This window comes from Desmodus rotundus, chromosome 1 (assembly GCF_022682495.2).
Source record: "Desmodus rotundus isolate HL8 chromosome 1, HLdesRot8A.1, whole genome shotgun sequence".
In the NCBI taxonomy this organism is placed as follows: domain Eukaryota; kingdom Metazoa; phylum Chordata; class Mammalia; order Chiroptera; family Phyllostomidae; genus Desmodus; species Desmodus rotundus.
Genome location: NC_071387.1, coordinates 21,262,801 through 21,290,788, shown reverse-complemented (window position 1 = coordinate 21,290,788; position 27,988 = coordinate 21,262,801). Strand labels below are relative to the sequence as shown.

Sequence of the window (27,988 nt, the reverse complement as noted above, 5' to 3'; positions counted from 1 at the left end):
GGACAGTTTCCCAGTACCTAGAAAGCCCCAGGTCACTGGATTATGTCATAATCCATGATGTCATCTTCGGGAAAATTCTCAAGTTGCCCTCTGGTTTAAGCCTTTCAGGCCTTGAAGCCAGTGGGATTGAGGAACTTCCTGAAAGCAAGATGGCTCTTGATAGCACGTGGGCCCCCCAGGCAGCGGTCATGGGGGATGGGCCTGACAAGAGAAAGGGCGAACAGGCCCCCACAAACACACAGGTGCTGCAGACTGCCTTCCTGAAGGATGGCCCCGCAAAGCGGGCCGTGTGGGTCCACCGCACCTGTTCGGAGCCAGAAGAACCTACTAAACCAGCAGAGGCCAATGAGAAGCCCAAGGTAAAGATGACCAAGGCTGTGGTCGTGGACCTTGGCACTGGGTACTGTAAATGTGGCTTTGCCGGGCTGCCGAAGCCCAGCCACAAGATCTCGTCGACTGTGGGCAAGCCCTACATGGAGACGGCCAAAATGGGGGACAACCGCAAAGAGACGTTCGTGGGGCAGGAGCTCCTCAATCCGGAGGCTCGGCTCCAGCTCATCAATCCTCTGCGGCATGGCATCATCGAGGACTGGGATTCTGTGCAGGCGATCTGGGAGTATCTCTTCCAGCAAGAGATGAAGATCGCCCCAGAGGAGCACGCGGTCTTGGTTTCAGACCCACCCCTGAGCCCGCACTCCAACCGCGAGAAGTACGCCGAAATGTTGTTTGAGACCTTCAAAATGCCTGCGATGCACATCGCCTACCAGTCCCGCCTGTCCATGTACTCCTATGGCAGGACCTCCGGCCTGATCGTGGAGGTCGGCCACGGCGTGTCCTACGTGGTCCCCATCTACGAAGGCTATCCTTTGCCCAGCATCACGGGACGGCTGGACTATGCGGGCTCTGACCTGACAGCCTACTTAATGGGCCTGATGAACAATTCGGGAAAATACTTCACTGAGGACCAGATGGGCATAGTGGAGGACATCAAGAAGACATGCTGCTTTGTGGCCCTGGACCCCATCGAAGAGAAGAAAGTCCCAGCTACTGCGCACATGATCCAGTACACTCTGCCAGATGGGCAGGAGATAAGCCTGGGCCAGGAGAGGTTCCTCTGCTCGGAGATGTTCTTCAAGCCGTCTCTGATCAAGTCCATGCAGCTGGGCCTCCACACCCAGACAGTGTCCTGCCTCAACAAGTGTGACACCGCCCTCAAAAGGGACCTCATGGGGAACATCCTGCTCTGCGGGGGCAGCACTATGCTCAGCGGTCTTCCTAACCGTCTGCAGAGAGAGCTGAGCAGCTTGTGTCCCCACGACAACCCCCAGGTAAACGTGTTGCCTGAAAGAGACACTGCGGTGTGGACAGGTGGCTCCATCCTGGCATCGCTTCAGGGCTTCCAAGCACTGTGGGTCCACCGCTTTGAGTATGAGGAACACGGGCCTTTATTCCTCTACAGAAGGTGCTTCTGAACTCTCGTGAAGCGTGATTGCTGCGGCTGCCTGTGCCCGCTCTGCGGGGTGAGCACCTCCCCGCACATAGGGAGCTGGGCCAGCATGCTCCCTCGGGCAGTATTAAACAGTCTGTTCCCCTCCGCAGTATGTTTCTTTGCTTCCTGACTTAATGAGAATATATGTGCAGCTCTGCCTTAAAATACACATCTGCCACCACAAAAACAGAGGTAGGGGATGGGATGGTAGAGCAAAAGGACGGGCTTCACATGTCAACTGCTTAAACGTTCGTGGGAGAAACTAGCTCTAAAATTATGATGGCCCTGATTTTGTGTATTTCCCACTGTAGGAACTACTGCATTGTTGAAATCTGCTTGGAAGGGAGTATGCTGACCTATTACATACTGTTGTGGTATATAAGATCCCTCCTGATGAACACCGACAGGAAGTATGCAGCCATGGTCCAATCTCCCACATAGCACCTGAATACTAGCGTCTGGCATCCAGGAGGGGACCACCAGTGTTGTTAGGGTTACCTTGTAGACTTCTCTCTCTTACACAGGAGCCCAAGTCTTACTATGGTCTGGAATCTCCTGCACCCAGCCCCCCACGCCTCCAAAGGCACACGTTCAAGCATTCACAGGAAAGCTGCGGCATCTCTACCATGCCAGGGGAGAAAGCCCTACGGAACCACGCTCATAAACCCCAGGTCTGCCTAGACAGCCTGAAAGACACACATGACAGACCTGGACCCAGGCCTGGTGCGTGAGCACAGCTGGACGGCACCAGCAGGCTGGAGTAGGAAAGCAGAGGTAGCCACAGACAGGCGCCTGGAGTTCCTGCAGCTCGGCAAGGCGGACTCGGATCAGCGAGGAGTTGGGGGCACTGACATGAGAAGGAGGTGTGTATGTTCATCTGTTTCTGCCCATACCACTCAACGTCAATACTCTGTCAACATTCGCTGATGGGTGGGTTGAAGTTTGGTTGATTCTTAACCTTTGAACCTCTTTGGCAGGGTGATAAAGCCTAGGATTAGAGGAAAACAATCACACAGAAATACTATCTTCAGATCCGCTACGGGTCTATACCCCAAGTCAAGAACCCCTCCCCACCAAAAGTGAGGTCTTGACGAAGGGGAGGCATGGGAGGTGGCTCCGGAGGATGCGGATATCCAGGCCATCCTAGACCTAAACATCACACTGTCTTTTCAAATGAAAAGTATCAGCTCTGACCTGTGTGGCTCCGTTAGTTGGGCGTTGTCCCCCAAAGTGAAAGGTTGCCAATCCAATTCCTGGTCAGGGCATATGCCTGGGTTGCGGGCCTGGTCCCCCTCGGGGAGCATGTGAGAGGCAACTGATCGATGTTTCTCTCCCTCTCCTTCTCCCTCCCTTCCTCTCTCTCTAAAATAAATAAATCTTTAAAACGAAAAACACCAATATAAACAATTGCATAATCTCTTTCAAAGCTCTTCTACAAATTCCCTCACTTGAACCTTACATCCTTGTAGAAAAAAAAATCCTCTTCACAAATAAGTGAATGCTTTTAGTATCTGGAAGTCTTAGCCCAGTGGTTCACTGGCAATGTCTGAAGATATTTTTGGTGGTTGTAACAGGAATGGGCAGTATGTGATACTGGCATCTAGAGAGCAGAGGCCAGGGATGTGGTTAAACACCCTACTATGGGCAAGACAGCCCCCTGTAACAAAGACTGACATGACCCAAAGTGTCACAAGTGCCAAGGCTGAGAAACCCAACGGGCACACAGGCTGTAGCAAAGCAAGATGCAGTGAGGTGAAATGACTTTGTCCAAGGACACTAAAATGGATGGACTCGAAGCTTTGTTCTTTCCTGTAAGCCAGGAGGACATCTTGTTATTCTGGAACTTGGTGGTCAAGCTCCTGGGACTTCAGAGCCAATAGGAGTAATGGTGGAGCAGCCTACCACAAGGTAGACGCAAGCGATGGGGGAGCAGAGAGAACACGGGAATCCGGAGGCAGTCTTCAGTGTGGCCGAACAGCACAGTGCTAGCTCTGGCTGGTCCACGGAACCTGGGATATTTATGGTCACTTAGCTTCTAAGATGTTCGTGCTCACCCCAGCTGCTAACAAACATGAGAGACAGCAGGGACAACCAAAGGCTCCCAGGGGCTTGTCCAGGAGGGGCTTCCTGTGAAGCACAGAGGTTTATGGGCCAGCACAGCCCAGGGGCGGTGGGAGAGGAGCTAAGTTTGCTTCCCAAACTTGTGGTTTCCTTAAATTATGAAAAATCAGTTTTATTTTTAAAAACACCTTCTTCAATTATGGCCATTAAAAATCCCTCAAATTTGTGTGTATGTGTATATATGGGCAAAATCTATACAAACATTGCATGTAGCAATGCCGAGAAATCACACCAAACTAGCCTCACAAAGATGTGATGAAAACATTAGCTCCTGCCTTAGGGTTTTTGTTGTTTGTTTTCTTTTTTTCAAGGAGTATAAATTTAACATGCACTTTGATTCTGGGCGACAGTCCCCTGGAAGTTACCTCTTCACGTCGGGAGCATCTGAGCAATGCCGACTCAGTGGGACCCACAGAATAATGAAGGCTTTTAGCTTAAACTTGCTTTGGGACGCAGTCCAAATTTGGAGGAAGAGTTATATACTCTTTCCTAGAACTTGACAGAATCTTTCCCCAAAATGAAGCATTCATCACGCCCTGGAGTTTCTCTTTTTCCCATACAGTGCATTTTTCACTATGAATTCTTCCTTGACTTTGCCTTCAATTTGGAAGGTCTGCTCCGGCCTGCTGTTTCTCCAAATGAAAAAATTCCATCTTGCTTCCATCAGAGAGATAGGAATTGATAGTAATTTGAACCGAAGGAGTTCACACAAGTTCTTTCCTGTTGCTTCAACATGTTATTTTAAGAAAACTGATCATCCATTAGTCACACTGTGATCAACAGACACATCTCCCTGTACTTCCCATCCTCCAGGGGTCCCCTCACTGTAACTCATCGGAATGTGGTACCAGCCACCACGTTCATCTCCCCAGGCCAAAGGGGAGTCTCAACGCACTGCAGCCTTTCAGTGCAGGGCACTTAATCACAGCCAATCCACACAGGGGTGAGTCAAAAAGTCAGTTTCTCCAAAGCAGAATACATCTTTATATCGCCTTTTTTCTAATATTTTGTGAAAGTTTTCAGACACACAGAAAAGTCGAATTATGCAGTGAACACACCTGGAGTCTATAGCTAACATTTTGCTACATTAAGAAAAGGCTTCATTACAGTTCTGGATACATCAATACTCTGAGAATCAAAAGCAGCATTTCCTGTTAGCTGATATATAATAATGCAGGTCTGATTCTGATATTAAAGGCATGGAAGAAATTTTTAACCTTACCTAAGCATCAGCCACAGAACTACTGTCAAAATGACATGAGCTTTTTCCAGACTGACCAAAATGAGAAAACATTCACATTTCTTTCAAAGAAAATAACTAAAAGAGAGAGGTCAGTTAAGCACCATATAGAAAAATAAATGAAACGGTCTCTAGACACTGACAAAAACACTACATTAAAAGCAGCAATATCTGAAGGAAAAGGAGTCACTTACAACCGTGCATGCCACAAGACGAACACAGCTCGCCGTGACAAATGCGCTTGATACTGTCTCAGGAATTCGAATCTGTTCTGCTGACCTGGCGGAAAACTCGCAGCCAGTGAAAACACTCCCTGTGGACGTTGTAGTGATAGGAGGCTCAACCCAGTTATAACTGGGAGCACACATCCAGGTAAGATATTACAAAGTAACAGCTGTTAGCATGGAAACCTTGGGATTTCAAAGGATATATTTAGCTTTTTATTCTGCTTTAGTTCAAGGCAAAAAAGTCAAGGGATTAAATGTGCTAAATGTCAGTAGAACTAACAGCCGTGTTGTTTATATATAATGCTCTCCACCAGGAACGTAAAGCAATTAAAAAACATTATTTTACTTTTCTTCACATGTTTGAGGTAGAAGCCATGAATCATTACTCCCAGTCAACTGAGGCGCAGGTTCATTATGGGACTGGTCTCAGGTCCCGATGTGAATCAGAGAGGCAACTGGGAATGGAAGCCCACCTCCTGCACTAGAAACACCAGAAATGTGCTCTTCCACAGCACTAAATAAAAGAACAGTAATTCTTACACAGTGATGCTATGCTGGTTAAAGATTAAAGTTTCGCTAATTAAAACTCTATGCCAAACAAAATAAAATAGAATAGAATTGCTTCGCTTCTGCAGCGGTCTGACGGACAGAGCTGCTCTTGGCAATGCTACAGTAGGCAGAGCATCGTCCTACTCTTCCCAGTTCTCAGCAGCCAGGCCTCAAGGAGTGAGGGGTGGAAAGAAGATGGTCTTCTCCAGCACGGTCCTCCTGAATAGGGTCCGTCACTCTAAAAGGCTCAGTTTCCACTGGGTTCTTTTGTTGATCTTCGGGGGTGTGAGAAGCTCAGCATCTAGTAAAAAGGAAGGAGACTGTGATAGAACACACTGGTTCTTGGTGGTGGGAGCCAAGGCAGTGCCTCTCACCTAAAGCTAGGTTACTGAGCTCTGCACCTACATGACAATCAGAACCAGAGTTAATAATGTTTCTACTACCTTACAACCTCTGCTCAGAGACAACACAGCCCGGAGGCCTGCCCCGGGGGAGGAATTCCATTACAACTTCAGGCAAAAGGGAGAAAAATGGAGAAAAATGCCCGCCCAGTAAGTCAAAGTCAAGAACGCTCTATGTTTCAGATGGGTGGTGGAAGTGTAGCTTCAAGGCCATATTACATTAATCCCATCAAACTCTGTACACCTAAAATCTATACATTGGACTGTATGTAAAATTTACCTCAATTGTAAGAGTAAAAGAAACTTGGTGCCATGTATTCAGTAAGTTACAGTTAAGAAAATACTTTCTGATAAAAAAAATTCTACAAATTGCCCTGGCTGGTGTGGCTCAGTGATTGAGTACCAGCCTCCGAACCAAAGGGTCACTGGTTCCATTCCCAGTCAGGGCACTTGCCTGGGTTGCAGGCCAGGTCTACAGTAGGGGGCACAGGAAAGGCAACCACACATTGATGTTTCTCTCCCATTTTCCCTCCCTTCCCCTCTCTCTAAAAATAAAGAAATAAAATATTTTTAAAAATTCTATAAATGCATTGATCAATATAAATGTCCCTATTTTAGTTAGATTTGTGGAGTCTCTTACCTAAACAAGAATCATATACAAGTTTATTTTTTATTTCTTTATTTTTAGAGAGAGGGGAAAAGAAGGAGAAAGAGAGGGAGAGAAACATTGATGTACGACAGAAACACTGATCGGTTGCCTCCTGCATGTCCCCAACGGGGGACCTGGCCTGCAACCCAGGCATGTGCTCTGATCGGGAATCGAACCGGCGTCCTTTCAGTCCACAGGCCAGCACTCAATCCATTGAGCCACACCAGCCAGGGCAAGAATCATATATAGGAAGCAGAGATATAAGAAAATATATATACATAAAGATGTTCTGTCTTAGCAGGACTCATGATAAACTTCCAATAGTACACCTATATGTAGGAGTCATACATACATTAAAACTTATTTTCAAGAATATTTAACAATGTGAGAAAAATGCTCAAGAAAGTTTTTAAAAACATGGTTTTCATATGATACATAAATACACATACATTTACACATGACTAGAAGTCATCAAATTTTAATTTTCTTTAACATACTTTTCTGTACAATCCAGATTTTTCTACTAATCACATCAGTTTTATAATCTCACATGCAATCATTGCCCCCTAGTGGCCCAAACAAAAAAATACGCAGATAAGAAGACCAGAGGAGATTTTGCTTATTTAAGAATACTTATGCTGGAAAAGACTACTTAGATAAATTCACTGTCAGCGAGGCCCACAGTGCTAAGTATGATTAAACTTTGAGACTTTATCTGGGTTTTTTTTAAACAAGTTATGAAAATATATTCTATCGTATTAAAATATTAGGCATAACTGTGACGTTTGATTTCCAGACTTAACTAAGAATAAATAGCAAGCACGGGCTTTTGGTTGGAAAGCAGGCTCTCTGACTAGCTGTGCGGCAGCGGGACTGACACCTTTCACACTCCCGTGTCTGAGTTTCACAGCACAGAAAGAGGGACTTTTACCAAACCCCAGGACGAAAGGGTTTACCAACTTCCCACAGACTTTTCTTAATCTTTTGATAGTCAAATCACTCTCATTTGAAGCACTTACTTTGTTATCAACTGTAACAAGTCCAGCTCAGCTAAGAGTTAAGCACTTGTCTGATAGCACTACAATCCATTTCATAAAATCCTGCATTTTTGCAAGACTTGTAAGTCGATCTGCATGCTATTTCACTGCGCTGTAAACATGGAACGATCAGAAAGAATGCCCCGTCAGGTCATGGTCCCACGCGTGGGGATGTGTGAGGGTGCTTAACTCCTGCTGTTAGCTGGACCGGGCTACTGACGGATACTTGGGGGGGACTCTTTGTGAGTAGTTCATCTGCCTCTTGTGGCATTCTCTTTTCCTACTTAATCTTGTAACCAGAGGGGCCTCGATAATACATATTCAGATAATGGGAAACATCAAAATATTATTCTCGTTAAGGCTCAGCTAGAAAATGAAAGTACTCTTTGACAAATAAAACCACCTAGAACGCTCCAAGGAAAGGAGAGACTGGACTTGACCCAAAGGTCAGCATCAGGCCGGCAAGCGGGAAAACAGGGCAGAAATTACTGGATTAGACACAGCACAAATGAAACAATTACTAAACTGCCTCAGGTCCAAGATGAGTTTGTAGCACCTCAGAAATGAGTTCGCTTTGGGACTGATACCTACAGCGGCTTTCCAGGAAGCTGCTTCCTCCAGGAAGAAGGGGAGCTAGGGAGGCAGCAGCTACTGCCCAGATACCTGAGCTCAGCTGGGATGGAAGGCAGTTCACTGTTTATTGCCGGAGGCAACATAAGTCATTAAACTTAATCTGAACCCTCAAAGGCTACTCCAAATGTCATCAAGATGCTATTATAGTACAGCATTTAAATAAGGAAATGTCAGAATGTTGCCTGTCACACGCTAGAAAATGCAAAAACAGCAGTAAAAATCACCATTTTAAACATACTGCTAACTTTTCAAAGCTACGAGATTGGCATGCTTGACTAATCCACCCGAAGGGCAAATACTCAGGTACCAAATTCACTTGTCAAAAGTTTCTAGTCAACTTTCAAAAGAAAGCCTTTCGGACTTCTCGCTCTGACAGATGCGTACCCTAGCTGAGAATCGCCTCCCCTCAACAAACCATGTTCTTTGGATTTGCTCTCCGATCACACCGTCAATCCTGAAGAGGGTGAACAGAGGTCCAGCCCTTCAGGATCACGAAAACATCCCCAAGACACAAACACTCAACTGCCAATAGCCAGAAATCGTGATTCGAGAGAACATTTAAAATGTCTGTATAAATTTGACATGTGTAAAATTTACACACATAAAATGTGTAAAATATATGTGAAGTTTGGACTCAAACTTCAACTGTGATGTGCCCATATGGACAAGCATATGCCGTTGAATTGATAAGCACACGTCAGGGCAACTGAAAGAAAAATTATATTTAATGTCACACTGGATTCCACCCCTTCCAGGTTCCGCACATTGGAAGCACTAAACTGATTTTACTAAAGACGCAGTTGTAGACTTGAGGGAAAACTGTAGTCAGTCCCCAGTGTCACCTCATACTGCTGGACTTCTCAACACGTACAGGAAAATATTCCTTCTGCTCAGAACTGTAATAATTTAGAGGGAAAAACATACTAACCGAGAACAGGAGCTGACGTCTTCTGTTGTTGGTAAGAGGCCATGATACTGTTTGCAGTAGACTTGGGACCCAGGGCCTAGTAGAAAAGGAGATGATGTGTCAGCAAAGACCGCCTGCACTTCTGACGACCGCAACCCCGATGGCCCGATCTCCGCCGCCAGCCCCCAGGCCTTTTCACTGCCAAGGCACCACACACAGGGGTTCTCTCTTCCCCGGTGACTTCAATGTGCCCGTTTCTCCAGTCTCAAGTCAGACCTCTAAGTCTCCTTTCTATCAGAACAAGGTACTGATGAGGGTTACAAAAAAGAAAGGAAGAAAGAAAATCCGGGAGCCGCTCCTGTACATGAGGTCTCTGACTCCCCTGTTTGTGGGGTTCCCATATATATGTAGGTATTAAATCTGGTTTTCTATTGCAAAAAGAAGAAGAAGAAAATCTACCATGTTATATGCCTGATCCTTTGCAAATGAGCAAGCCACTCCCTGAGAGGAGAGAAAATGGTTCAAGAGGCTACAGAATACAGAGTATCAAACTGTATTCAGAGACTTGTGGGAATTTCTATAGAAGATAGGAAGGTGCGTATCATGGAATACAGTGGAAAGTTCTGCATGTGTGTTCAAGGGAAAACAAGGCACTTCACAGGAATTCCACACCCGCACAGGCCTGGGTGTGCGCACACCAGGCCCTCTGCCTGCACTCGGGCCTGCAGAGGGCAGCGAGGCCGACCCCTGGGGGCACGCGGAGCCGCAGTGTCAGTGCCCAGAGCACTTGCACACGACTGGTGGTGGCCTGCACATATGCCATCACCACACTTCCGCAACCAAAACACAACCCCGATATTCCCGGTCATTTTCCCTGAAAGACTCACAAAGTTAGCATGATCTGAGTAGGGGAGGGCGGGGAAGGGCATGGGAAAGCATTGTAAACCATTAGCTTTGAAATCACTGGAGTTTTAAAGGTGATCACATCTCTTCTACGAAATACCTATTATAGCAAATCCAATATTTGTGAGGATAATGATTTTTAGTTGATTTTTATGGTGTGTAAGATGCCTTTTCATCTGTCCTTTTATCTAATGTTCAAAACATCCCATGAGGTGCCTGGCTAGTGTAGCTCAGTGGATGGAGCACGGGCCTGCAACCCAAAGGGTTGCTGGTTCGATTCCCAGTCCAGGGCACATTCCTGGGTTGCTGGCCAGGTCCCCAGTAGGGGGTGTGTGAGAGGCAACCACACAATGATGTTTCTCTCCCTCTCTTTCTCCTTCCTTTCCTCTCTCTCTAAAAATAAATAAATAAAACCTTAAAAAAACCCAAAAAACATTTCACGAGGTGTAGGGGAAGCGCTATCTCCACTTGTAACCAAGGAGTCGAGGCCAGTACACTGGTGTGCTTCTGACCAGCGCCAGGACGACCAGCCTCTCTCTGAGTTCCAAGCCCGCCCTCTGTGCACCGCCCTGATGCTGGGCTGGGAGCCCGAGAACACACTCCTCTGTCGGCCAGCTCCACAGCAGAGGGAGAGTGCAGGGCTGGGGGGAGAAGGGTCACCTCCATCATTTGCTTCCTTTCATTCGACAGCACCTCTATATGCCACCCGCAGCTGTTCATCGTTCATCCAGGTCTCTTGACTTCTCTACACTGAAAACCAGCCTCATTGTGCCCTGAGCGATACCAGCACCAGCTGGCTGGCACCCTCTTCTCTGAGGATCAAGAACCAACATGGTAGGGGCCCCCTGCAAACTTCTACATTCTAATAATCCCAAACTCTTCCTTTTGCTCTTTCAGAAGCTTCCCACAGTTCCTATCTCAGTGTTCCTCCTCTGAGGGGTTCCCTCTTTCCTCTCAGTCCTTCAAGTCTTACCTAAGCAGTTCCATACGCTAAATTCACTCTGATACAAAAGCAGCTGCGGGTTCTGTTTTCCTTACCAGGCCCTGACTGACATGCTGCCTTTCTGCATCTAAATCAAAAGTCTGAATAGACCCGAGTTGTGAGACCAAGCGGAGGTATAAACAATAAATAGATGATAACACATTATAACTTCTGATGGGACACAAACAGCCTTAAACATAATTAGCAAGGCTCATCACAATAACACATAAATAACAAGCCAAATTTTACAAAAACAAAAGGAAAAGCAATAGTCTGGGGTTCCTTTAAAGAACTCTGATGCCACCCTTACGTCTGAACACCTCCCTCTTCCCACCCAATCCCATCGAAGGCCAGGGACAACTATGTGACGTTCCCATCGTCGCCATGACAGCTGTTCCATGCAGAGGAGAAACCAAAGGAAACGCAATCTAGGCCAAGGTATACAGGTCACTGTACAGTCAACTACAAAATCTTAATGACAGCTTAAACCTAAGCCTCAGATAACTGAACTACGGCACATTATGTTTTAAGAACAGGAAAGTCTTTTGCTTTGACTTTTAAGAGATTGTGTGAGTGTTAACGACCTGTGAAACGATGGGAAAAAAGGACATTCTATCTTCGAGGAAAACTTACAGGTGTCGCTGAATTCTGCTGGTGGCTGAGAGTCCAAATTTCTGGCAGGGACCTTTCCATTAGCTGCAGAGTATCTTCAAAGGCCTTCTGTAATTCCCTTCCTTGCTCATCAAACTCAAAGAGAAAGAGCACCTTTAAAATACAGCGTATCTCATCTAGAGAACAGAAATGGGAGAGGGTGTTAAGGTGTGCCCCCAGCTCCAAGCTAGAATCGTAATACAGTTCCTTTCTCATAGAAAAACACGCAGCATCACACAACAGCTGCCACCTCCCACACTTTCTTGTTTCTTCCCCAGTGCTGAGGTCACTCCAAATATCCTCTACAAGGGGAAAGACACACCCACTGAGGCCCCAAGCAGGAGGCAGCATCCCCACAGTCCTTGACCTTGCCGTCAGCGCTAAGCTCTCCCAGCTCAGGTACTGCATGTACAGGACGCCAGCGGAAGGAGGCTTCTAGGCTACCGGCTGAGGGGGGCTGTTTCAGGAATGTGCCCCAAAATGACCCTACCTACTGACAGTTTGCATCTTTCCTCAAGTTGGGAAAATTCTACCTTCGCTGTGTAGTGAATTCTGTCTGTCTGTCTGTCTGTCTATGCAGTCCATTCACCATCTGTCTGTGGGCAGGAATCTCTGGTCAGAATTAAGCAAATACCTTTCAGTTTTTCAGCGCCCTGTACCACTTCGCCCAAGGCCTCCAAAAGTGCCAGCTCCTCCATGGGGCTCCCTTCTTTGAGGCTGTGCTTCTTCCGCTCCGCTTTGCGGCGATTCTTAGAGGATCGTCTGTTGGAAATTAGAGAGATGTTTTACAACGGCTCTCCCTGTGCTGGACATATTAAAATGAATGTACCTGTTGGCCACCAACTTTCTGAGAAACCAGGTAGCTACAGGTGGATCTGTGTTTGGGAGAAATGGTGATGAGGTGTTAAAGGGGTAGAAAAAAATAAAATGGGGAGAGGCCAGCCTTACAGGCAGGAATAAGGAAAACTCTAAAAAGCTATGTCTGGCCTTGATGCTTTAATTAAAACACAGGGTAAAATAAGGTTACACCTGATAATAAAAGCTGGAATAATGAACAGAACAACATCGAACTTGAATTTTATAATGAAAAACAAATTTAAAGGCAACAAAAATAACACTTAAATACGAAGATACAGATACACTAGACTGGGATTTGAATATAATAAAGTATACATGAACCCCATATTCTCTCCTGCCTCAGAGGTTTTGATAGGCTGTTTGTTTCGCCTGGGACTCTCTCACCCCCAACTCTTAAAAGCCCAGTTCTAGGTGCCTTTCCTGCAGTTTCTGACCACCTTCCACATCCTCAAGATCAATTCAGTTTAAATACATAATCTTGCACTGTTGGGTCTCCCTAATAAGGCCATAGCTCTTATAACTTGTACCTCCTTAGAAGTTTTCCATAACCTCCACTACAGCCAGCATATGGGTGTCAATAAATACTTCTACAAACTGCTGCTGAGTAAAAGTGTGATGACTTATATTTGTGACCTCTTCCAACCCTGACTCTGAATTGAAGACTAAAATGCTTTCATCTTTTTCGGTGCCCACCCATTATAGCCACTTGCTACGTGTTAAGTGAGTAAAATCAGATGTTTTATAAACTGAGTACTGGGCGGAAGGTCCCTGTGGGCACTGGGTAAGCCCACAGGCCATGGAGCTTCAGCAGGAAACATCTGGACACTGAGTCTAACCTATTAGATGTGCTGGGAGAGTTCCGACCTCCGGCTCCTGCTGAACCGCCCGGTGGAAAGCCGACCCAGTTACGTGTACTTTCTCCATTTCCCCAGGGCGGTCAGTGTGCGGGGGGACACAGGATACGTACGCTGATATCCGGGAGTTACTGTGGGAGTATTTGCCACTCAGGTTGCTGCCACTCACGACACTGCTAGTTTCAGAGATGAGGTCAGACTCTCGACCATGGGCCACCTCTTCATCTAGAAAAGAAGAACCACCAGATGCGGAATGAAAACTCCCTGCTAAGGTGGTTAACCTGTAGTCAGGTGAGTGGATTATACTTAACCAGGGTGTATCTAAGGACACAGGAAATTCATTACCAAGTCCATCTCAAAATGAAATGAGATAATATTAAATAGTTATTATTACTATATGTATCAGTTCACCAGTACCGAACCTGTTTAGTCTTCTCTTTCTTTTTACTGAAGCAAAATAACTTTTAGAAATGAGGGGACTAACTTTGTAAAACACAGTAGTCAACCATTCTGGTTGGGTGGGGTGGGGGGAAGGTTTGGCAGAGTTCTTCCCACCTGTGCTTGGTCCTGCTCCCGAGCCCTCCTGACACACATGGACGGACAGACAGACATACACAGCCCCCAAGGGCTTTCACAGAGGCCTTGGACTTTCCCACGACACAGGACTCACACTGCAGGAGGCACAGTACGCAGCTAAGACGAAGCGTGATGTTGTCGTCCACCCCAGCTCTGATGGTTCCCTGTAACACTCACCCAGATGCACACGCTGCTGTGCTTGCTCCCTGAGCTCTCGAACCACCAATAAACGTTTTTTATGACGACTGAATGTGGTTGTCTCAGAGTCCAGAAGTGCCATGTAATTTTTCTGGGCTGGGGATGGGAAATAATTTCAGCGTGATGGTTATACACAGAGAGAAACGCAGAGTGGCAGGAGTGAGGGCGTTGGTATTGAACAAAAAGAAATAGGTTACTAGGTTTTCCACGCAGTATTTTTTTCTTAATGAGTATTAACCTACATCGTTTTAGGAGAATGAACTAGATACTGAGATTTCAGATCTTAGAGCTCATCAACGTCATCCTAGAAGACTCCCTACCACGGAATGTACAAAATCACCTAAAAAAGACTTGATACCTAATCCAAAACAGGACTGGCAAATAAAAGGAGTGCACGGGAAGCTGTTAACAAAAAGAGGAGAAAGTCACTGAAATGCTTCTTAAACACAGGTGTTAGGCCTGTCTATGCAGACGAACTGTTAGCATTTTTCTAGGTTCTCAACAGGGGAGACAATTTAAGGAAGAGCTGGCTAAGGGACTGCTGTAGGGCCAGGAAGGATGCTTTCGTACCCAGGCAGGGGTACCTAAAATGAATGATACAGAAAGAACCCTCCCACAGCTTTAAGTAGGATGGGGGAGGATGCAGCAGGCAGGGTACGAATGTGAATACATGTTAATGTCAGGAAGGCCAGACATCAGTTAACATGGTAGACTGTGCTAAAAATCGCCCCCCAACTCCCCAAAATTCCCTTAAGTCAAACCGATGCCCTTCTTTTTAGCTTTGCTTGTAAGGGGTCACAGGGGCCACCAGAGCATTCCAGAACTAAGAGCACTCATCTCTTCTTTAGGAACCACCAACTAAATTTGAAAAGGTTCTTCTTTTCATTTTTTTACTTTGAAGAAATGCCAAACTTACATAAAAGTTGCTGTCGTTCAGCATACATACAAAACCCCACAGAAAACCTAGACTACCAATTCTTAGCATTTGGCCATATTTTTGGCTTCCTGTTTCTTCTCTCTTATTTTTGTGGAAACTTTTGAGAATAGGTTTCAGATGTGATCCCTCCTTAATAAATACCTCAGCACCTCTCTCTTAAGGGTATTATCTAATATTATATAATACAACCACAATATAATTATTAAATGTAGGAAACTGTCCATAAATAAAATATGTTTATTTCTTTCAAGTTTACCAACTATTCCCAAATACAAAGATTCTGAACCCTATCTTATCACAGCTTTTTAACCTTCAAATATTTTATGTGCTATCACTTAACTGGTTAGCATATTAAAAACCCTGGTCAGAATAAAGCATTGCACCAGTGGAGAATTTTGATTCACTCCACATGACACACGAGTACAGGAAGTAGTAACCCAGGGAGCGCACTCCCATTTCTCCCCTCTCCCCATCTTCATACTTCCAAATGAGAAATTCTATTGAAATGTAACCCTCCCACCCTGGCCGGTGTGGCTCAGCTGGTTGGAGCATTGTCCCACAGACCGAAAGGTCGCGGGTTCAACTGCCAGTCAGGACACAGACCCAGGTTACGTATCCAATCACCAGCTGGGGCATGTACCATGGATGGAGCGCACATGAGAAGGCAGCCAATCAACAGTTCTCACAGTGATGTTTCTCTCTCTCCCCCTTCCCCCCTCTCTAAAACAATGAAAAAATAACCCTGGGTCAGTATAAAACATAAAAAAATGTAACCCTCACCTTCTAAAATGGAAGGCTTTATGTTGGTTTCTATAATATCCAGTCTGTTGTATTTGTATACCTAAAAGGAAGAAGACAGGAATTTTAGGAAGGAAATATTCAAGATACTTGGAAAGAAGTGCATCACTTTCAGAGGGACAGGGGTATTTTTCAGAGGTCATTCCAGTAGAAAACAGTAATACTTCACATTTAGAGGACCAACTAGTTCCCAACATCGGGAATTTTTTTAAATGGTTTATAAAACACTGCTTATCCTTAGACTGGGAACCTGAACTACTACTTCATTCACAAGCTCAGAGACAGGGGACTCCTCTGACCCTGCCCCCCTGCACTCCTGCTCCGCTAGCGCCTCACGCTGGGAGGGCTTTTGAAGTTCTCCTACCAGTCTCAGAGCTTCCTCCCAGGCAGCTCCATCTAACAGCAAGAGCACGGCTTCTTCGTAATCCTGACAAAGGAACGTCAAAGCAAACAGGTTAGTGGGGCCGGCGGCTCAGATGCTTCCGCCTGCCCTCCCCACTCTCCCTTATGGTCCCAGGTTTCACATCATGCCTGGTCTAGAGTACACGCTCAATAAACACTGATCCAAAAGGCAAAGGGAGGTGTGTATTCTGGAAATAATAAAAAGACACACTGTAAGTATCACCTCCCTACATCCCGAGCATCCAAACTACCAGAGAGGTCTGTGACAAATGCCCATTTCCCCAGCCTTATCGCCAGGCTTAAGTGGGCTCCGGAATTAACAAATCCACACTTTGAAGAATTGGTCACTAGAATAGTAAGCTTCTAAACTTTTTTCCCGCTCTTTTAATGTTTACTTTTTCTACTTTAATATGTTTGAAACATTTAAAACTTTAACTTTAAACATTAAAACTTTAAATGTTTCATTTAAAAAAACTTCAACCCTACAGAAAACTGAACAAATGAGTGCCATAAACTCCCTACAGTTTTCAAATGTTTTTGATGCTTGCACTCTTATCAGTAAAAATTTTGATTCTGCATCCCAAAATATTATTACTTAGTATGTTTATAAAGCCTATAAAACACATTTTAAAAAGATGAAATATATGGACAACTGACTGGGTTTCCTCAAGTAGTTACTGTCATAAAAAGGGAGGTAAGGGATACACATTAAATTAAGAGACTTAAAAGACACAAGGTGCAAGATGTAACACATGGCCTTAGCTTGTAACCTAACCCGCATCTATCTACTGTAAACAATTCTGGAAGCACTGAGGAACCTGAATTTTAATTATTAGATAAATTAAAATGTGTTAACATAGAAAGATAAAGATCATAACCAAATGACTGAGCAATTTACAAACAGCACAGCACAAACCGTGTAATTCCATTTTGCTTAAAGAGACACGTGTGTGTGTTATATATTTATACACCCCCCACCAGGTCTGTCCGGAAAAAGTCCAGCTATTGGAGACTGGCTTGTGTGACATCGACGTAACCTGGCAGCTAAGGAGAGTGTGTACCGGAATGTGCATGTATACACAGTAATGACTTCACTGTACTAGTCAGTGGGGGTGGTAGAAACCCTTGGGTGAGCATGTGTACTGTGTGGCTGTCACATTCAAAATGACTGAGTAAGTAGAGCAATGAATCTGCATCAAATTTTGCATTAAGCTTAACATTCCTCCATGGAAACTATTCAGATGATTCAGAAGGCCTTTGGGGACAATGAATGAGCGCAGCACAAGTAAGTGTGGCACAAATGCTTCAAAGATGGTCGAGAGTCTGTTTAAAGTGATCCATGTTCTGGAAGGCCTGCAACAAGCAGAACACCCGAGAAGGCTGAACATGCACGGGTTGCAATCAACAAAGATGGGTGACTGACAGTGCGAGAACAGGAAGCTTATCCGGGGGTTCCACAAACTACTGTGTCTGAGATTCTGACACAGGATCTTGGCAGGAAACATGTCGTGGCAAAATTCATTCCGCAGCTTCTGCTGCCAGGGCAGAAGGAACATCGTGTAGTAGTTGTTAATGATTTGATTCAAACTGCTACCAGTGAACCAGATTTCCTCAAGAAGGTCATAACTGGAGGTGAACGATAGGTCTACAGCTATGACCCAGAAACGAAGGCCCAGTCGTCCCAATGGAAGTTGCCTGGTTCCCCACGCCCTAAGAAGGCACGGCAAAGTCACAGCAAGATCAAGCCCGTGTTAACTGTGTTTCTTGATTGGGAAGGTGTTGTCCATCATGAGTACATCTCTCCAGGCCGAACAACTAATAAGGAGTACCACCTCAATGTTCTTCATCAGTTGAAAGATGCAAGACGAGGAAAATGGCAGCAGCTATGGGCAACTGGTGATTGGCAGCTTCATGGTGACAACGCGTCTACTCCTGCATCACGTCTCATGCAGAGTTTTTTGGGTGAAACATCAAATCACCCAGGTGATTCAGCCTCCCTAACAACCCAGATTTGGTGCCCTGCGTCTTTTGGCTTTCCCCAAAACTAAAATCACCTTTGAAAGGGAAGAGATTTCAGAGCATCAATGAGATTCAGGAAAATGCCAGGGCAGCTGATGGCGATTTCAACAAAGGATTTCACAGAGTATTTTGAACAGTGGAAGAAACGCTGGGAGAACTGTGTGAGGTCCCAAGGTGCCTACTTTGAAGGGGACTGAGGCGACATTATCCTATGTATAATGTTTCCTGTACCTTTTATCTTCAATGAATGTGTCTATTTTTCATAGTACATGGCTGAATACCTTCTGGACAGACCTGATACGTTTGCATATACACAGAAAGAGGGGGAGAGAGAAAGGACGTGTGTGCGTACTCTCTAGAAGAAAATGGAAGGTACTATTAACAGCAACCGCTGAGTGGTAGGAATAAGGTATTTTTATTTTCTTAGTTGCATTTTAAACAATCTATAATACATATATACTATTTTAAACAGTTATTTTTAATTAAAAAGATAAAGTAAAAATTTCCTTCCCAGACCCCGGTAGATCAACGGGCATATGCCGATACCAGTAACAGGCCGACACCGAGGGTCCACGAGGGGACACAGCAGGGTGCCTTTTGTCTGGCCTACGTGTGTGTGTGCGTGTGTGGGTACATTGCAGTGAGGCTCAATTCATGTAACACACAACTAACCATCTTAACGTGTCCGATTTAGTATTTTCTGCATTCACAGTAGTGTATCACCACAAAAATGGGTGGAGCGCCCTGTAGAAACAGCCCATGCCCACTAAGTAATCCCTTCCCATCTTCCGCTTCCTCATTTCTCGGTAACCTCCAGTCCGCTTTTTGTCTCTCTGGATTTGTCTAGTACAGATGCATAGAAGGAACCGTACGATAGGTGACCTTTCAAGTCTGGCTTCTGCCACTTAGAACATTTTCCAGATTCGTCCACATCGTAGCATGTGTCAGTTCTCTGTTCCCTTTCTGCCTTTATTTTCTTGATTTTAGTAAAATCAAGAAATCATACTTGATTTAATAAAATGGCAAATTTTATGTTATATACGTATAACATAATGTACATGTACAGGCTGTTATATATACATATAACATAAAATTTGATTTTACTATTTTTTAGTATACAGTTGAGTGGCATTAAGCAAATTCACCCTCTTGTGGAACCATCATCACCATCCATCCGGAACACTTTTCATTTTGCAACTAAAACTCTAAGCCCAGTAAACAGTAACTCCCAACTCTCCCACATCCCCAGCCTCTGGCAACCACCGTTCTATTTCCTGTCTCTACCATCTGACTACTCTAGGTATCGCATGTAAATAGAACTACACAGTATTTGCCCTTTCATATCTGGTTTATTTCACTTGGCATGATGTTTTCAAAGCTCATCCAAGTTGTAACATGTATCAGTTTTTTGTCCTTTTATGACTAAGTAATATCCTTGTGTGTGTGTGTACGTGTGTGTCTCACAATCTACTTATCCATTCGTCTGTCACTGATGGACATTTGGGTTGTTCCCACCTTTCGGCTGTCATAAATAGCGCTGCTATAATCTTTTGTGTACAAGTTTCTTTGCGACATGTTTCCGTTTCTCTTCATATATACTTAGGAGTGAGACTGCTGGGTCATATGGTGATTCTTTAACTTTTTGAGTGACCAACAGTTTGCTTTCCATAGTGGCTGCACCATTTAACTTCCCACCAATAACATACGAGGGTCCCTATTTCTCCACATCATTGTCAACACTTACTTTTCATTTTTTCATTGTGATACACTCACACAATGGAGTACTATTCAACAAAATAAGAAAGGATAAACTGATACACACTACAACATGGATGAATCTCAAAAGCATTATATGACCTCCAGTTTCTGGTTCAGCATGCAAGAAACCTGGAAGTCATTACTGCATCCTAACAAGTAAAAAGCTGAGCACACTGAAAATCGTCATCAACTCTTCTTAGACCCATCAGAGAACTGAGGTCAGAGGGCAAACTGCTGCCCCCACCCGCCCCCCCCAAGAATGGAGGGACAGAGAGGTGGAGACAGAGAACTACAACTTCCCAGCGCAGAAAGCCACAAACAGAAATCGCTACCGGAATGAGTCCTGGGGCAGGAAAAACCTACATGGTAATAGACTGATGGCTGGAGGTGCACTGTGGGCAAGGCCCACTATGGGTATAAGGCCAAGAGTTAAAAACTCAGTGGGGCCCAGACTCGGAAAGGCTCCTACACTTCTGTGAGTCTTCACCCCTAGGAGCCCTACAGGCTCTCAGTGATTCAGAGGGAAAACTCATGTTTTCAGCTGCCAGAGGGGGAAAGTAGCCATTTAAAAATATACCCAAAGCAAGCTGTTCTTTACAAGGCCTGCCCTCAAAAGAAACTATTTTGCCAGAGCCTAACTGAAGTTGGTTTATCAGGGCCTCACCTATGTGGGGGAAGGACAACACCCAACTGCAGCTCCCTCCAGCCTTCCTGGGCTACCTATGGGGTGAAAGACCTGAGAAGCACCGGGAAGGTCACCACGCAGGGGGCACAGGCTCACTACAAGACTGAGACCTCAGCACGGGACTCCAGAAAGCTTCTCCTGCCCCTACACTTATCACCACATCTCTAACAGCCTAGTTACTGAATTTCCTTTTTCCCAGGACATCACATCAGTTTTTCAACAGAAAACAAGGCACATAGAAAGTACAGTCTGATAAGCCAGAGCAAGCCTCATCACCAGACTCAGATATGGCAGGGATGCTGGAATTGAGGCTGGGAATTTAGAATTACCAAGGTTAATATGCTAATGGCTCTAATGGAATAAATAGACCAAATGCAAGAACAGATAGGCAAAGTAAGCTGAGAGATGGAAATTTTAAGAAAGAATCAAAAGCAGTGTTAGAAACCAAAAGCATTATGTGCGTGAAGAAAGCCATAGTAGAAAGACCACATACCAGACAGACACATTCCTATGAAATTCTAGAGAAAGCCAAAGTGTAATGACAGAAGGCACAGCAGTGGTTAACGGGGGCTGGGAGTGGGGGGAAAGACTGACTGCAAAAGGGGAGCTAAGGAACTTCCTGGGGTGTGAGAAATGTTCAATATCGTGATTGTAATGGTGGCTACGCAACTGTAAACATTCTTCTAGACTCACCCAATTGTTTACCCATTTTAATTCAAAACTGGTAAAGTTTATTGTATGCAAATGATATCCCAATTGAGTATATGTAAATTATAAGTAAATGCATGTTTTTATATACACATGAATTAACCTTCCTTTACAAAGGACAAAAAGAGAACATCTCATCCATTCAGCTAACCCTCTTAGGTGGAACATCTTTCTATCCCAGCCTCTTCATTTGTTGCTGTGTGTGCTGATGAGTCGACCCTGACCCCTGGCGACCCTAGGAGTGAGTGCCGACCCCGGGGCCCTGTCCTGCACTGCCCTGCTCAGCTCCTGCAGACTCAGTCCATCTCGTACTCGGCCCTCCTCCTTTCCTGCTGCATTATGCATAATGTACTCATGGCTGTTTTCAGCCAATCGCCCAACCTATCTTCTTTCCAGGGTCTAATGATATGAAATTAATGCTATCTTCTCTCACTCACCCTTATGACATAAAAGAGGCTGAAATACTTTAAAAGCACAATTATGTTATGAAAACGTGCCCACCGCTAACAACTGTAAAAACACCGTCGCATCAAAGGCCAACAATTGAGGAGGCAACCAACTCTAGGGTCAACTTGTCCATGTGTCCTGCTAGTCCGTGCCAGTGTCAGTCCACGGTTTTATTATTTTCACAATAAATCCTGCAAGTCTAGCAAAGCTGGTGGAAGTACTTATCTTTATAATCTGCTGAAAAAAATCAGAACCCATTAAGCTACCTGAGGTGAAAGAAATCTTTTCAACAGAGAGAATGGGTGTAAAAGCCAAAAAAGTATTTAAAGTTCAGTCACCTTGTTTTAGAACGGCCCGTCTCATTTCTTCCCACTTTGGCAAGTTCACATACAAGGAATAACTTCCCTGAGATTAGATGCAGTGCTCAGTACCAAGGTCAAGCCCCTAGTACACACTGCAGCAGAGCTCTTTGCTGCCCCGCCTCACCAGACCTACGCGGAGACACCCCGGATTCAGACTTCCAAGTCAAGTCAGCAAGACGGAGGACCTGTCGGGCAAACCGTCTCTGAACTGCCTAATTACTCAACGGTATTTTAATTTTCATGGTCCTTAGGTGCAACTAGAAGTCCTCGCTTGTTAACTGGGGTAGTTTTTCGAGGGAGGGACTACACTTACCTGGGTGTACTGTTCCAGTACTGTGGCTGCCTCGTTGTGCTTCCTCTGCTCAACCAGCTTCCCTGCAAAGACACCATAAAGTGTTTGACCACGGCTGGCCCACTAAGAACAGCAGTATCACCGAACTCCAGGTGAAGTGGTTTTTGGTAGTGTTGTTTAAATAAAAATGGTCTCAGTACAAATTGGAGATTGAGCTCTACAGTGTATACTTCCAAATCCAACTGCTTTAAAACAACATTTTCCAAAGTGCTAAGACCGTTCCATAGGATAGTAAAAGGCAGTACCAAAAAACCACTCTCAGATTACGTAAGTTTGGGAAGCACTGGGAAAAACAAAGTTAAACAGATTCTTTTGATGAAGACCATTAATATGTCTTTATTGGGTATCAAACTATGCACTTTGTGAATTCTCTGAGAGGAAGAGGAAGAGGAAGAGGAAGGAAGGAAGGAAGGAAGGAAGGAAGGAAAGGAAACGAAGGAAAGGAAGAAAAGAAAAGAAAGAAAGCAACCTTCGGAGGTCTCATTTTGGAGAACCTCAGTGACAGTGCCTACCTGCCAGAACTCTGCCGAGGCCGGCCAGCTGGTCTTGGCTCAGGGAAAGCTGGGCTGCCACGCAGAGCGCCTGCTGCCAGCTGCCAGCAGCCAGAAAGGCATCAAGCGCTTTCTCGTGGGCACCACAGCGGGCAAACACCAGCCCCGCTGGCTCATAGCGGTGCTCCTGCATCAGGTGTTCCCCATAGGCAATGCTGATATCCTGTGATGAGAGATGGGAGGGTAGTAAGGAAAGGTGACATCCACTTTTTAAATCTCCACTTCCAGCTGCATTAGTCACTGTACTTGAAACTCTTGAATCACTTAGGAAAACTCTATGGCTGCTCAGTGAATTCAGATATTCTGCCATTCAAAACCTTACTGAGGATGTGTCATTTATTCACTCAACAAGTAATTACTGGACACTATTCAGGGCAGTGAGAATGATACTGCAATCAAAAAATAAAACCAAACAATAACAAGGACCACCACCAAGTGCCTGCTCTTGTGGCAACAGAGAAAGGACTTACAGTGGTAAAGGCAGCGAGCTGCGAGGAGAATAAGCCGCGGGAAGACTTAGGGAGTGTTCTGGGCCGGGAGCACAGAAGGCTCCGTGGCCAAACTGCAGGAATGTGTATGGAACATGTATGGAACACACAGGATGGAATGCGCGAGAAGGCTGGTGCGAGCGAAGCAGAGAGAGCACAGGGGGAAGGAGCAGACGATGAAAATGAGAGCAGAGGCAGCCACTGGCCAAATTCTCTGTTTCCCAAATTCTCAGTGTTAGGCAGGGACACAGAAGGAATGTAACACTGAGTCTTTGCCCTTAGGAAGTCCGCTGGCTGGTGGGAGAGACAGATCAGCAAACCCCCAGTTTGATAAATGCCACCACGTTTAAGAACAAGGTAGTCTGGGAGGTCAGCGTTCGGAACCTCACCCAGGACCAGCTTTTGGCGGGGGAGACCTGAGCGTGTTGACAGACAAGTGGGGCTAACGGAAGGGGAAGGCAGAGGGCTGGCAGAGGCAGCTGATGCTAGAGAAGCAGTCAGGGGCCCGATCACAGAAAGATGTGTGCAATCTGCAGGCAACTGGAGGTGGCGCTGAGGGTGGCTTGGTGAGCTGGTGAGCTTGGTGGCCTGGAGCGTGGGCTCCAGGTCCTGGGTCAGCCACTTCACAGCCCTGGTCTGTAGGCAAGGTGTGTCCTCATCTGTAAGTTGTGCATACCACCCATCTCGTTTTCGTGAGAATTACATAGTATGTGTAGCCTACCGGCCAAGTACCTGATGTGTAAGGAAAGCTAAACAGATGTTCGTTTAAACAGACAAACCAAATGTTCTCCCTTTATCCTGAAATACATGAGAAAGACCTGCACTTTCCAGGATGATCAGCTATGCAGCAGTGAGGCTGCGCTGCAGGAGGGGGTGGAGACAGGGAGCCCCACGTGGAAGCTGCTGGGGGTATTCCTCATGAGGAACCTGGGACCACGCCTAGCTTTCCGGCCTGGGAAACTGGTTCAGACGAAGAACAGGTCAGATAAGAAGTTCAAGGTGAGGCTAATTCGTCTGAAGATGAACCCAGACACCAGGGACAGTGCTAGGGACTCAAGACCCCCACCCCCCTCCGACTAAGGCGCAAACCAGAACCAGGAGAGCCTCGTTCTGTTCACCACACACCTTGTACTGCTGCGAGTTTGGTGGGTATAACTTCAGAGCTTCGTTATACAAGTTTTTATCTTTGACTAAGTTTAAGCATTCCGGGAAGTACTCGGGTCCTGCAGAAAGAAGATTCGTACACACACGAGCTTAAGACTTCGGAAGCAGAAAGGATTTCAGTTTTACCAATGGTCCCTAAACAAAATCAACAAGGGACCTTCATAAGACCTGCGTAATCAAAGGATCTAGAGAACAGAATCCAGGAACTGGAATTTCAATGAACACCACTGCAGATTCTGAGGTATTAGAAGCACTGATTGGGATTACAGTTCTACTTAAAAAAGTTTTTTTTCACTGCCCCACACAAACGACCATCCAGCACAGTTTGTTCAACCTACTTCTTAATAATAATCACCTGGGGAGCTTATTAAATAGACACATGCCCGAGTCCAACCCAAACCAACTGCATCAGATTTTCCAAGGGAGCCAGAGGCTGAATGCTTAACCAGCTCCCCAGGTGACTGACCCTCCCTTGTCCCGTCTCAGCCCGCAGGAGAGAATCACACTTGCTGAAGCCAGAGGCCCCAGCACGGGTCAGGGGCTGGCACTGTGCTGCTTCCACTCCATCACTGACAACTGAAATTGTGGCTTTCAGGGCGCCGCCGGTGGGCACTCGCATCTCACTCTGGACAAGCCAGGTTACCCTCAGGTGTTTGCCAACACCATGAGAAGAGTGAATTATCAACCAGTTTTGATTTTGAGACACTGAACTGAAAAAAGACCTAAAAAAGATCTGCTGTGTCGTCTTGGCTGCAGAGCTCCTCAGCTCTTTAAAAGGCACTTGCTTTACCCTCAGCTTCTCAGAACACCTAGAATGAGGTGCATGTAGGCAACTGTTAAAGTTTTCAGGAGTGGAAATTGTAATCAGTCTATGTCTAAACTAATAATATTTTAGCCCTGGCTGGTGTGGCTCAGTGGACTGAGAGCCAGCCTGAGCGCCAAAGGGTCGCTGGTTCGATTCCCAGTAAGGGCACATGCCTGGGTTGAGGGCCAGGTCCCAGTAAGGGGGCACGTAAGAGGCAACCACACACTGATGTTTCTCTCCTCTTTGTCCCCCTTTCCCTCTCTCTAAAAATAAATAAATAAAATCTTTAAAAATAAATAAGTAAACAAACTAATACATTAACTTATAGCCTGCCTAGTTCCAAAGGAAATTTAAAGCAGAAATAAACATACTAATCCTCACACTTACCACATTTGCTGAGGTGGCCAATGGCTTTTTCATACCGTTTCAGGTATTTGTCTATGGTGAACCGCTGATAATTCGTTTCCATTTTCTTCAGTGTATTAAGAAATGGAAGATATTCTTTGGGATCCTAAGAAAAAAAATTTTAAGTAGGAGAACTTTATTGCTTGTGATTACACTTACAAAAATAAAAATAAATAATTATAGCAGTAAGTCCAAAACTACATAATTTTAAGAATATGTACCATGTCAATATATTATTATTTTTTGCTTATTTATTTTAGAGAGAGAAAGGAAGAGGGGACAGAGAAAAAGACAGAAACATTAATTTGTCCCACTTTTTTTAAAAAAAAGATTTTATTAATTTATTTTTAGAGAGGGGGAAGGAGGGAGAAAGAGAGGGAGAGAAACATCAATGTGCGGCCACTTCTCACATGCCCCCCCACCAGGGACCTGGCCTGCAACCCAGAGATGTGCCCTGACCAGAAATCAAACCAGCGATCCCTCAGTTCACAGGCTGGTGCTCAATCCACTGGGCCATACCATCCAGGACCATTCGTTATGTTTCTTTGTAAGAGGAGAATTTGTTCACACATATGCCTGCAACCTTAAAAATAACCAAGTAGTTTTATTTCACTTGCTCAACCCAGCAATCCAAAGACTTTGATACCCATGGAACTGTGGCAGAGAATGGCGCTGGAAGCGTGGGCCCCGGCGGCTCACAGACCTGCTGCCAGGCCTGTCCTCACAGGCCGACACGGAGTAGGGTGCTGCACTGCCAGGAGTGGGCATTCGTGCTACCACGACTGCCTAAGCAAGAACCAAAAGGACAGCAAAGCAGCAAGTCCACATACCTTCTGGGACTTCTCAGCCACCATGAGGACCAAATCGAAGTCGTAGGTCCCAAGAGAATGATCGTATAACTCATTCACGTCTACCAGCAGCAGCAGGTACTTCAGGGCCTCTTCAGCACTCACAGCATTGGGATCAGGGGGAGCACTTCCTGTCCCTGTGTCAGAAAACAAGAGAACAGAACCATGTGGGGGAAACCCACACACCCAACAACAAAACCAGAAAGACAGAGTAACACATTCTCTAGCACATACACGCTTTTGACCCTTTTGCACATGCTCTGGGGGCAGAACTCAAACAAATCACACAGGTCTTAAAACGGCAACCCAGAGGCCACAGGTGGAATCGGTGCAGCGGCCCTGGCCCTGGTCAGTGCGGCCACCCAAAGACTGGAAGACTGGTGGCCATCAAGGCCCCGCTGCACACGCTCTCTGTGACCGCGTCTCTACCTTGAAGCTCGTGGATCTTCTGCAGCACGACTTCCAGTTCTGGGGTGGATTTCTTCACGTGAGAGGTGAGTATCGACAGGAGGAACCTGAGGTAATAAGCAAGACCACCACCGGAATGAGGAGGATGAACGAGCAGAGGAAGGACAACTGCGTGCTTCTGTTGGGCAGAAGATGCCGGCCGGCGGCAGCACACGTACTTGTGAGGGTCTATGCTCTCCATGGCCGCTCTCATGGCATCGCAGACAAGGTCCACTTTGCTCCCCTCGGGGCCCCTGGACGGCTGCCCGGGGCCTGGGACTGGCGGAGGGTACATGGTCTTCGTGACGTCTTCTTCCCTAAGAACACGTGTGTGGTAAAAGGTCACTATCTGCTCTCAAACTACACACATAAACCCGGGTGTCCTGAGGAGATAATACATAAAAATAGCTTCTGGAAAACAGTTCAGTTGTAAAATTACTCATATAAGGTAAAAATGGAGAAGCTTATTGAGAACTAACATTCTGATGTTTTATCCAGGTAGCCCCAAACGAGGGGCAGGCCGGGTGTCCATCAATA

The 27,988-nt window shown here is 45.6% G+C and overlaps 2 protein-coding genes across 3 annotated transcripts in view; one reads left to right on the top strand and one right to left on the bottom strand.

Annotated features, from left to right (window-relative positions):
• The first annotated feature begins 55 nt into the window (after window positions 1–55).
• On the top strand, window positions 56–1,472 carry ACTL7A (actin like 7A). The gene has a single exon (XM_024560261.3). The coding sequence runs from the start codon at window positions 150–152 to the stop codon at window positions 1,470–1,472; it is 1,323 nt and encodes a 440-aa protein (XP_024416029.2). The 5' UTR covers window positions 56–149.
• The window catches only part of ELP1 (elongator acetyltransferase complex subunit 1), a 61,592-nt gene continuing 34,927 nt past the window's right edge, over window positions 1,324–27,988 (bottom strand). For both annotated transcript variants that reach the window (XM_024560164.4, XM_071221260.1), the window contains 15 exons: window positions 27,631–27,768; window positions 27,434–27,519; window positions 26,987–27,141; window positions 26,139–26,262; window positions 24,908–25,005; window positions 23,256–23,457; window positions 22,705–22,766; window positions 16,375–16,437; window positions 15,993–16,053; window positions 14,255–14,371; window positions 13,615–13,726; window positions 12,424–12,551; window positions 11,772–11,926; window positions 9,275–9,350; window positions 1,324–5,927 (listed from right to left, as the gene is read on the bottom strand). In XM_024560164.4, the coding sequence (XP_024415932.2) occupies window positions 5,860–5,927; window positions 9,275–9,350; window positions 11,772–11,926; window positions 12,424–12,551; window positions 13,615–13,726; window positions 14,255–14,371; window positions 15,993–16,053; window positions 16,375–16,437; window positions 22,705–22,766; window positions 23,256–23,457; window positions 24,908–25,005; window positions 26,139–26,262; window positions 26,987–27,141; window positions 27,434–27,519; window positions 27,631–27,768 (1,645 nt within the window). In that variant the 3' untranslated portion in view covers window positions 1,324–5,859. The remainder of the gene's footprint in view (window positions 5,928–9,274; window positions 9,351–11,771; window positions 11,927–12,423; window positions 12,552–13,614; window positions 13,727–14,254; window positions 14,372–15,992; window positions 16,054–16,374; window positions 16,438–22,704; window positions 22,767–23,255; window positions 23,458–24,907; window positions 25,006–26,138; window positions 26,263–26,986; window positions 27,142–27,433; window positions 27,520–27,630; window positions 27,769–27,988) is intronic.

Excerpts from the sequence above, each read along its gene's own strand:
- ACTL7A (XM_024560261.3), top strand. The coding sequence starts at position 150 with ATGGCTCTTGATAGCACGTGGGCCCCCCAGGCAGCGGTCATGGGGGAT.